This window comes from Indicator indicator, chromosome 7 (genome assembly GCF_027791375.1).
Source record: "Indicator indicator isolate 239-I01 chromosome 7, UM_Iind_1.1, whole genome shotgun sequence".
Classification (NCBI taxonomy): Eukaryota; Metazoa; Chordata; class Aves; order Piciformes; family Indicatoridae; genus Indicator; species Indicator indicator.
The window spans coordinates 21,752,675-21,765,016 of NC_072016.1; the positions used below are offsets into that span (position 1 = coordinate 21,752,675).

Consider the following 12,342-nt stretch of genomic DNA (forward strand, 5'->3'; position numbering starts at 1 on the left):
TACCAAAAAGCCCCCAAACAACCCAAAAATGTAACAAAAAACCCCACCTACATAAAAATAAAACAAAGTAAGACAAAGATGTGTGGGGAGAAAGGGTAAGAGAAAGGATTTTTAAAAAAAGCAAAAGCGTGCAACTGGAGTATATTAACTTGAGGTTGCTGAACTTAAATTGCATCCAGGAGTTAAATGTTAGCTGAAACCCCACAGAAACCTGTAGTTAAAATATTGCTCTACCCCCATTAAAAGATCAGCCAAAAAGCTGGTAGCAGTATATGGATTAGGTGGCACACCAGAGAAATGTCCCTTGTCAGTTTTCCTGATTTCCACAATGCAGTACCTAAAATCACCACATAATCCATTAGTTTCACAAAAGACAATTTTTCCAACAAATAGCTGCATTTGTTGGTCTGAAACTGAAACGGAAGTAGAAATAGGTTTTATTCTATTTGACACTTTTGACCTAGAAATGTTGGGCACCCAGAAGCTTTGCTAAAATTGTAAGAACACTCATCATAATGGTAAGAAGCAAAAAATATTGTTTGCACCTCAAGAGAGCTCAAGATAGACCTTGAGTTTTCTCACCACTTGGCTCCTCTTCACAAAATCTCTGCCTCAGATATTTGTGTTATGTTTCACACATGTAGGCTACAATGGTATTGCTTGAAACTCACACAACACAGAGCTAGCATTCAGGTATTCAAGAATGCCTTTACTAGTGCTAGCACCTATGTAAATACCAGTATGTACAGATGCCCACAGTGAAATGTCTGGTTTTCTGAGTCACAAAGGATTGTTTTAGAACATGACCACTGCCATTACAGACACCTAGGTTAGCGACTTCAGCATACTATCTTAACCTCTGCATTATCGGCAATACTAAAAGTAATTTGGCAAAAAGCAGCCAGTATGTAGTGCTAGAGCTTTAAAATGCTATTATTTCTGAAGTATCTTCAGAAAATCATCCTCCCAACAACAACTGGATTCAAAAGAAGAACATTAAGTCCCTTTTTAATGGTTTCTTCTGCATTAGGCTACTGATCTGCCTATTACACCACTGACAGTGTCGAGCTTGATATGAAAACAAGGTTGGAGTATGAATCTCAACAAAGAGAGGATATTCTGAGTTACACTGGTTTATTTCAAACCACCACATAGCTCAAAATGCCAGGATGAAATTTCCTATTCCCTGGCCAAAACTATAACACTATATGATAATGATGGTAGAAATCTGAAAAAAAAAAAAAACTGTTTTGATGCTTTGCAGATTTTTACTGGCTCACCTTATCTTGTGAGAAATCTATCAAACCCAGGAGCCGGAAATGTGAACAGACATGCAAGATACAATGCTCACGCGGTGGAATTCATTCAGAGTTTTCCAGAGATGTTCCTGTCAGTCCCCTAAGACTTGGTTTTGCCTGCAAACTGTACTTTTTAGGCAAATATTCTTTCCTTTGTTTCTTATCCTAGTCTTGAATTTGAAAGATTCTACCTATACCCAATGAACATAAAAACTATAATTTTGCAACAGTATGCATACTCTCAACACATAAAAGTTGTTTGTCTCTCTACTCATTCCACAAATCCAATGTGACTGTGTTCAGTGTAGTTTATATAAGATCTTTTTCTCATTATTGAGTTATTTTGGTAGACCATGCACTATTATAAGGCTCTTCGCACTCAGGTGATGAGACCAAGCTTTGATTTGAAGTAGATGCATAGAGCAATTTAAAGATGTGCAGTTGCTGTAAGAAAGAAGGGAAAGGAAGTTGTAGTAGAATACTCACTTTGACGAATCTATGAAGTATATTACAAGAGCACCAATACTAAGAGCGAAGACTAAGACAACCTACAAAATAAAAGAAGAGATTATTTAACACTGTTAGAGTGAAATATGTATTCTTTAACAAATCAAAAAAGGCAATGAAAATAAATAATAAATTATCACTATTTATTTATTATTTCAGCTCTCATTTTCTTTAGAAAGCTACTCTTACATTAATTTCAAACATCATATATTATCATAGAATGCTTTCTTGCATTGAAAAAGATACATAAATTGACCTCTAGCTCTGGGAAACCTGGTATACAATTACCTTTCAGATCCTAACCTTTGTTAACCTATATTCTTTAATTTCAAACAGCAAGCAATTCCTATGGCATGGCATTCAAATCACACTATAGGTTTATCAGATATACCTTTCAGGACTGCAGTAAGCCCCAGCTCATTGCTAGGTAAGCCAAGAAAGCGGACAGGTTAGACTGAATTTCCATTTACATACATAATTGTGAAGTCCATAGAATAAAAGTAAGGCTATATACAAATATGTATTTACTCCGCATTTTGTCTACTGACACTATAGTTAGCTTTCAAACAGGTTAAAACAGTAGTTTGATGCAGCACATACTGATATACACCCTGGGCACCTTGCAGTCTCAACGTTTTCCCCCTTTTAAATCTGAAGTTTTTGAACTGAATAATATTGTTAGGTCTAGCATTCAGCCCCTATTAACAAGGTAGAAACTTGCTTTGTTGCCTGCTGCAGCAGAACTTGGATAAATCACATCTCCATCTGTCTCTAATGTTATTTTTTTTTCTGAACGTAAAATGAATACAATTGTCTGTTCTACTGGCTCCCAAAGATGCTTCAACATTTTGGGAAGATTTAGTTTCACATCGTGCATTTGCACAGGACAGCACAAATGAAATTTCTGCACTCAAATTTTGGCTTGAGGAATCATGAAGAACACAATAGTCTCTGCACCCACTGTGATTTAGATTTTCAATATCCTTGTTCTAGGTTTCTGTCTCTTGAACAATGCCATGCACTGGGTAATTTGGAATCTGAAAACAAAAGTCCCACAAGCTGTATTTTGCATGTTAGAATGCAATTCTTCTGGAAGAAATCAGAAAAGATTCATGTCTGCTGCACTTAAGATGGGAAACACAATGGGAAACTATGTCTCTGCGAATCTTCTGACCTGCTGGTTTACAGAATCAAACCAAATTGTCCCTTACTCTTCTGCTAAGCATGTGTCAGTTAGCTGCTTAGAAGAACATCCTTTAAAGTAAACCTAAAGAATTGATCACTGAGGATTGGGTAAACCAGGGAACTAAGGAGACTTGCAGCTTCTCAAACTGCCAGTTAAAATACAACTTCTTAGGTCAGAAGTAGCTAAAATTTAAGACACTATCTGAACAACTGCATGTGTGAAGTAAATTAGTGGTGTCAATTAAGTTCTGAACAAGTCGATTAATCTCAATGAATATCATACTTAATATATACTACCCAGACTATTACTAATTTTGTTGACAATATCAGCTGTTCAAGCAACAGATGAGCACTGATTTTTTTTTCATTCAGTACAGGATTCAGACATTTTTCTGAAGCTGTTGTATCAGGAAAGAGCCTGACAGTCATAACGCAATCAATACAAGGGAACATGCAATGTATTAATTCCAAGCAGACTTACTGAAACAACAATGTAGAAAATCTCTAATCTCAGCTACCACGCAGTGCTGCAATGGCAATATCTGAATAAATATATACAATCATATAACCAAACTGCAGGTATGTGGACCTATGTTCCAATAAAGTACACTCATAGATTGCTTAATATTATGTAATCACTACAAATTGTTCAAAAATTTCTATTCAAATGAAATTGTAAATTATTTTCGTATTCCTTTTAGATCTTGCATAAGTTTTTGTTTTGTCAGTGTCTGAGAAAGAGTATTTTTTCCTGAGTACAGGTATCTGTTGTCTTATCTGATGCATTACCACCAAAATCGGTGAGATCTGTCAGTCAAATTCCAGAACTGAAGAATGAAATTCTTCAAATAATATTTTTACTGCTGAAGTCTAATATAATGTTATCAACTAGAGTTTGAATCTTCTTTCATTAAACTACATTATTGATCAGATGTGTACAGGGGCTGCAAGATGAAATATACTATTAAATGCATATATATTAGTAAGAGTCTCACTAACTCTTAAGAAATTAGTGTGGTGAATAGAACTTGTGGATTGTTCTCTAGCAATATACCCCAAATTATGATTTGAAGTGATGTTAAGGCTCGTTTTTAATACAGATGAAGCTACGGGGAATGAGACTGTCAGTACACACCTTGTCCCACCCCTTGCAGTATACCATGCCACACACAATCAGTTTGGATCTCAGTCAAATCTGCTATGCTGCCTAGCTCCTACAATTATTTATTATCAGTACATTTCAAGGGAAATCTTTATATTTCTAAAAATAGTCAATGTGCCACACATTCTGGAAATGCAGCACTTACATGTTGGTGAAAATTTTGATTTACTGAAATCTGGTTTTAACACAGCTATTCAATCTTTTATGTTTCATAGTAAAGTACTGTGGTGATGCTTTAGTCTATATTCTGCAGAATTATTCATATACTGACATTTCCATCAAAACCATTATAAAACACAAATATCTTAAAAAAAATAAAAAGCCCACAAAAAACCAACCAAACAACAAAAACCCAAACAAACAACAAAAAGGCACAGCAAACAATTCAATCATCCAACAACCAACCAAAAAACCCAACCCCACAGAAAACCCCAAACCAGAACAGATTCACCCTATAGAGGAAGTTTTGAGCTGAAGAAATGTTCATACATTCTGAAAACAAAATCTGAGAAAGTAAACTTATAAAGTGTTTCAGATTCTATTACCACATATCACAGTCTCACAGTATATCAGAGGTTGGAAGGGACCTCAAGAGATCATCAGGTCCAACCCCCCTGCCAGAGCAGGATCACTTAGGGTAGTCCACCAGGAATGCGTCCCGGTGGGTTTTGAAACTCTCCAGAGAAGGAGACTCCACAACCCCCCTGGGGAGCCTGTTCCAGTGCTCTGTCGCCCTCACTGTCAAGAAGTTTCTCCTCATGTTGAGGTGAAATCTTCTGTGTTCTAGTTTGAACCCACTGTTCCTTGTCCTACCACTGTGAACCACTGAAAAGAGCCTGGCCCCCTCCACTTGACACCCACCCCTCAGATATTTATAGACATTGATCAGATCCCCTCTCAGTCTTCTCTTCTCAAGACTAAACAGCCCCAGGGCTCTCAGTCTCTCATCATAGGGGAGATGCTCAAGTCCCCTAATCATCCTCGTAGCTCTCTGTTGGATTCTCTCCAGCAGGTCTCTGTCTCTCTTGAACTGGGGAGCCCAAAACTGAACACAGTATTCCAGGTGTGGTCTCACCAGGGCAGAGTAGAGAGGTAGAAGAACTTCCCTAGACCTGCTGGACTCACCTTTCTTGATAAAATCCCAGGATCCCATTGGCTCTCTTGGCCACAAGAGCATATTGTTGTTTCATGAAGAACTTGCTGTCCACCAGCATTCCATTCTACTCATTCTTTCAAGTTTTGCAAAGCACAGAAGTAAAGCTGAACTTTTATTTTCCATTTCACATAGCAAGTCTCAGATCATAACATTCAGTCACTGCCTACTAGTCAAAGCAATCCTCTAGAAAAAAAAAATAGTATAACTCTGTACAAGCCTTACATTTTAGTTATATCCAATCCCTTAATAATCATCACTGTGCTGCTTAACAAATGCTATATAGACTCTGGGTAAAATCTTCCAAGACACATCTATGACAATTCATATAATTGCCACTAAAATACGAAGAGATACATTTTGCAAGAAGCTCCAAATACCAATGTACACCAAACAGTGAGGTAGGTATGTATGCAAAATTGTATCACATCTCTGCTGTAACTTTCCTCATTTCAAATCAAGGCTTGTTTTCTCCTCTGGTGCCCTAAAACGCATACCTAACATTACAATTCACATCATCTAAAATCACAGAAAGAGCATCAGAAGAGAATGGAATCGTGAACTCTATTTTTATCCTGTTGGCAGAGAAAGCTGGTTTTCCTTTGTGAAGTGACAGAGGCATTGAGCTGAACCTGAATACATCAAATGTATGAAGAAAAGCAGGGCCTGAACCAATCAGGTTAATGTAATATTAAAATTAAATAAAAAAGATAGTTAATATGCTTTCATGCTATACAAAATGATCCCCAGATGCAGTATTTTTCCCATGTTCCCATCCAAAAGAGCTGAATGCAACCTAGTTATTCTAATCCACGAGAGATAATTACTGAGTCTAGGTCTAGAGTTGGATTAGAATCTTTGTCAGAGTCTTATCATGGGAGATAACATCTAATTTGGGAATTTACGATGCTTGAAGAAATGTATGAACATAAACAGACTGATAGCCCAAACTCCCAGCAACTAGAATCTAAGGGAAGAAAAAGGCACATATGCATGCGAATTATTGCCTTTTTAAGTAGGCCATGGGGAGAAGTTGCTTGCTCCATTTATTATTCCAGTGCATTTGGCACAACATTGCAATTGCTACATATCTATTATAACTTCTCTGGCAGGAAAGAATCTTTTAATTTATAATAACTTACTGTTTGTTTAAGCCTGAGAAATGCGAAGTCATATACTAGCAGCTATGCTGACTAAACACTTAGTATCAAGTCAAAAATAAACACCAATCTGATTAAAGGAAAGAGGAGGGTGAAAGCAAACCATGGAATAGTTCTGTATATCCTTAAATGTTTGCTTAAAAAATATATATATATTTTAAAATTAGCCACAGAGTACAACAAAACTATACATTTTTTTTTTTTTTGCAGGAGTCAGATAAATTGTAAAAGCTACTTAAAGGAAACTGCAAAAATGTTTTGTTCTCCATTGCTAGCAAGTTGCTCCAGAAAAGTTTTGACTGCTCTGTTGCAGTCAAACTGCAGTAAAAGCTTTATGCATCCACATTAAAGACAGAAAAGAGGGTGGGGATGGAGGAGGAGGGAGAAACTAAACAAAGAAACAAACTAAACAAAAACCCTAAACAAAACCTAAACGAATCAAAAGAACAGGCAACCCAAAACCTGGGTTGCAAAGAAGTATAGGCATTGAGGAAACACTATCAGAATTAAGTCTGCACACATTTCCTTACTAGGTCTACGTTACAAAGGGATGACAGTGATAATCCAACGGGTGGCACTGTTTCCCTTTACAACTGCACTGCACTCGTCCCGGCATTATTGAAGAAACATTGGAAAATGGAAAGGCTGTTTACGTTAGAGGAGGGCTACAGTTAACACATCCACAGCAACGAGTAATGGAAGAACACTACAGCAGAAGCTTCACTCTCTTGTTACTCTGTAACGTCTGAATGTTCTGTGGAACATGAAACAGAATTCACTTAAGTATCAAAAGCAAATTCTTCCTTATACATATAGAACTATACAAACGTCATTAATATAAAAGAGCATAGACTTCAAGAAGTAAAGTAGGAAATAAAAACCCAAGTTGTCTATTGTTAGATTCCTTTTAAAATTAAGTATTAAAATAAGAAGTACACAGTAAAAAGAAGCAACTTTCAGGAATCCTGTAACTCCAGAGAGTCTTTCCTTTGTTATTTGATGACAATCTGTTGTGTATTGTTCTTCAGAAATGTCCGTATGAAACTTTTATTATTCTAAGGTTAAATTTTTCAACCCTAAGCCTTCTATACTTCTTAGAATATACTAAGTTGTTCATTATTCATGTTTTTAGAATGTCAATTTAATTTTCTAAATTAATACAGTAAATTCTGTTAATGAACTATTTATTTTTTTCATATAGTGATTTCAAATAAGGCTTTATTAGCTTTTATATTTCAAAATATTTAAGGAGAATACAAATTATTTATGACCATAAAGCTACATCCTCAAGAATCCACTAACATCAGTTTGCCTTAGTAATATGTCAATAGCCTGAGATCTCAGTGTAATTTGAATGAAAATTTACATACTTCAAATATAAATAAAAAGCTTCCTTTACAATTGATTCCCCTTTTTATGGCTATTTCTTTACCATAGAAGCAGAATTTACTTGTCTGGACTGTTAGGAATGAAATCATTACTAAGGACACACCAGTTGCAAGTTCACTCTAGGACATGCACCAGAATCTGTGAAATTATCGCAGTATAACAAAAGTAAGACTTTAGCAAGTATAGACCACAGAAGAGCCAAAATGGCTTACTTAAATTGAAATCTCATTAACTGGTACCCTTTATGCAAACAACAGAATTCAGAAAGCATTCCATGTAGGCAAGGATGTAAGTGCTACTAAATTATGCACTGCAGCTGCTATAAGCAGCTGAGCAATTAATATCTCTTAGGTTACTATAAATTAAATGGAGTAAGTACTATTTACTATGACACAATACAGATTCTTGATCTAAAATATCAGTGCCTTCCACTGATTATTTTTGGTAGCACTTCATTAAGCTGTTTTTATTAATGTTACCTTTGAATATATCACAGTAAACTAAAGCAGCTGTGTGATGTTAAATTATGCAATTCATATTAGTTCATCCAAAAACACAGTCTTCAGAACTTTGTGATTGTCAAGGTAAATGTTATACATGGTTTTGCAGCAATCAACAGTGAACTCCCACCATACTCTGATACCCAGGAGTAAAGCAGGAGTGAAGACCTCTAAAATCCATCAGGAGAGCCTTATGCTATGCTCCGGATGGAACTGTACACTCACTTTTCTCTGGGCTTAAACACATTTCCCCATCTCCAGTCTTTTTTGCTTCTGCTTCTTTAGCTGGTCCCTCCCAGGCCAATATATAAGTAACTAAAAATAACAAAGGCAAAAGTTCAAAATATCCACCACCTTACTCCCACAGACTCTTAAAAGGTCACGAAATGCTCTCTTAATACCTTCCAGAACAACTGCATGCAATGCCAGCTTCTCTTTTAAAAGAAACTATCTAACCATGTGCCAGTACTCATGAGCCACCTTACAGGAGAAAACCAAGAAATGCGGGCAAGGGCCGAAGTGGGTGAATGGGGAAAGCAAGATAAAATGAAAAAATAATGAAAAGGCAAAATAACATTCCATTTTGTTCCCAGCATCAATAAATAAACGAACAGTTCAAAGAAGGACTCTAAGAAACTGGGAAATTTCCTGTCATTTAAGTTTTATTGAAAAACAGAGGGAAACAGATTTTGCAGTGAATTTGCTCTCTGTGTCAAGAGCCATGCTTGCTAGAACACAAAACGTTGTCAGCATGGGTTCATGAAGGGCGAGTCCTGCTTGATAAGCCTGACCTCTTTCACTGACAAGGTGACCCACTTACCGCATAAGGAAAAAAGGCTGTGGATATTGTTTACCTGGACATTAGTAAAGCCTTTGACTCTGTCTCCCACAGCATCCTCCTGGAAAAAACTGGCTGCTCATGGCCTGGATGGGTGGACACTGGATGGCCAGGCCCAAAGGCCAGTGTAAAGTTAAATCTAGTTGTCAGTCAGTCAGTAGTGGTGTTCCCCAGGGCTCAGTACTGGGGCCAGTTCATTTTAATGTCTTTATAAACAGTCTGGATGAGGGGACTGAATGCACCCTCAAGTTTGCCAATGGCCTGTATCAGGTATAGTGTGACAAGCAGGACCAAGGCAGTGATCGTGCCCCGTACCCCACTCCAGCACTGCTGAGGCTACACCTTGAGTCCTGTGTTCAGTTTTGGGGCCCTTGCTACAAGAAAGACATTGAGTTGCTGGAGCATATCTAGGGAAGGGCAACGAAGATGGCAAAGGGTCAGGGGAACAGGAGTGTCTGAGGAAACTGGAGTTGTTTATTCTGGAGAAAAGGAGGCTGAGGAGACACCTTCTCCCTTTCTACACCTAGCTGAAAGGAGGTTGTAGTGAGTTAGGTGCCAATCTCCTCCCCCTAGTAACAAGGGACAGGAAGAGAGCAAATCACCTCAAGTTACTCCAGGGAAGGTTTAGATTGGACATTAGAAGAAACATCTTCACTGAAAGGGTTCTCAAACACTGGCATAGGCTGCCCAGGGAGGTGGTTTAATCCCCATCTCTGGAGATGTTTAGAAGCCACACAGATGTGGTGCTAAGGGATATAGTTTAGCACCAGACATTTTAGAGTTAGACAACAGCTGGACTCAATGATTTAAGGATCTTCTCCAACCAAAATGATTCTATGATTCTATGAGTATTTCAGCTTTTTTCTTATTTTTTAGAAGAAAAAAAATATTATTGTTTTTCCCTCAGCTTTCCTCTGTCATACTGACAACAAAATAAAAATTCTGTTTAATCCATAAATTTGAAAAGATTGAGATTTTCTAATTAGTGAAAAAATACAAGACAGAAAGTCCCATCTGTTAATAGTGTTCTCTAGCGTGAAGTTAATTAGGTTTGTTGGGAGAGTGCCTGGCAATATGACCAATTAAAGTGCACACAACTTTTCCAATTCAGTATTTAATTCCATTAGTCAAAAAACCAGCAATACTTCCTATCACAATGTGCTATTTTCTAAAGCTAACTGTACAGCATTATATGTATGTAAATATGTGTGTATGTGCACATATATATGTGTGTGCATGTATATATTATGTATATGGGAAGGTGGTGTTTTGGGGTTTATTTTTGTTCCCTCCAACCAAAAAGATCCTTCCTTCTGATTACTTAGTAGTCATCCAAATCAGACCATTAAAGGTAGAAAAAAACCTCCATATAATGCACTTTCTCTATATATTTTACTTGTATTTATTTTTCAGTTGTGACAAAGTCTTTTTACATCCAGATAAAGAACTTGAAGGAAATAACTTCAGAAGGAACTCTGTTCTAATATTACCTCATCTCACCTCTGGATAAGAAGGTGATCAAGGCAAGTGAGATGAATAAGCAAGGAAAGATTCATGCACTTTCTGGTATAGTGTCTATACAAAAAAACATCTCCACCTGAGCATGGAACATCTTGAAAAGCACTGAAGTGCCACTAACATATGCCCCCAAAATCACAACCAGAATCTGTATACTCTATTTAGAAAAAATCTAATGACAATAGTTCAAGAACAGGGAATTTTATCACCAGAAACAAAAAGGAAATCAAATAAGGTCTATACCATTAAAATAATCATTTGCCAACAGTTAACCCAAGCCTGTATCTGCAATACCACAATACAGCACTGAAAATTAATAAACTGTTAAAAAATAGTGCTGATAAATGTCATCTTTTTAAATTAAGCAGTTTTCGATTTATTAAGTGGTATTTGTTTAAAACAAATGAAAACCCAAACCCCACACAAATTTCACTGCTCTTCTCTTCCGTTCAATATAGTATACTGTTCATCAGTTCCCATCAACAATTTAACTGAACAATGACATAAGAGAACATGTAAGAAACTGATAAGGAAAAAAAAAAAAAAAGATGGAAATTAAAAACAGTGATAAAAAGGCCAGAAAAAGTACTATAATAGGGTAAGGAAAATGCTGTGCCTTTTGAATTATGAAATCTGAAATGTACATCCAGAAGTAAGGGTTCAAGGTAAAAACAAACACTAACAAGTGCTCCCAGGAACAAACAAAATTGCAAACGTGGACCTTACGAGTATTTAGGCCTGATTCTGCTATCCATAGTTTGTTGTTACCATACTATAGATATTAACACTGCTGCTAAAGGAACTTCAAGTTTTATTTTGATGTCATAAGAAATGTCTAAAAGGAATACAAAAAGCTGCCTTTAATTAGCATGCAGGAAGCTATATAGAGAGCAAATCTGAGCAATCACTGTAAATTGTAGCATTGACTAAATCTCAGTCATTGTACTAAATTAAGATATCTGATACTTCTACACAAGAGCATACACCTCATCATACTGGAAACCAGAAAACTTTTCCAGGGGCTACCTCCAAATAAAATTTTAATCAGACCTCCTAATTGCCCAGGGAAATACAGACAATGAGAGCCCTTTTGATTTTAGACTAATTTTAACTGAAAAGCCTGCCAATTAACTCTTTGACATAGTCATTAGTCATGTGACATGAGATCTCTATGTAATTAGATAATAAAATTTAGCAAATTCACTGAAGCAGCTAAACCTAAAGTAGACAAATGTTCAGGGTTGTGGTGATCTTGGTTTACAGGGAGGAAAGCCATTCTTGATGGGCTGTGGAAGTAAACTGGACAAATATTCATATAGTAAGTGGATTCTACTCCTTTAAAACACATGAGTATAAATTTTCCTTTCATCTTACACAAAATCTATACAGGCTATATGCTACTACAGGCAAAATCTTGATTCACAGTCTGGTATAAGGCTGCTTTGATACATGGAAGGGTTTTTCACACTTTGGTATTTCAGAAAAAGGCATAGAAGCCTTCGATACCATCAATCACAGTCATTGGTGACTTCCATACTGAATCACGAAGGAAATGCTGACGGTATGTTGTCAGTACTGCTAATCTGGAATTATGATTCAACATCATGTACCAAGTAAGGAATTCACATGAGG

General features: G+C 36.7%; 1 protein-coding gene across 4 annotated transcripts in view; it reads right to left on the reverse strand.

Moving 5' to 3' along the window:
- KCNMA1 (potassium calcium-activated channel subfamily M alpha 1) overlaps positions 1-12,342 on the reverse strand; it is a 413,411-nt gene that overhangs the window by 223,538 nt on the left and 177,531 nt on the right. For all 4 annotated transcript variants that reach the window (XM_054382054.1, XM_054382052.1, XM_054382053.1 and 1 more), the window contains exon 3: positions 1,785-1,846. In XM_054382054.1, the coding sequence (XP_054238029.1) occupies positions 1,785-1,846 (62 nt within the window). The remainder of the gene's footprint in view (positions 1-1,784; positions 1,847-12,342) is intronic.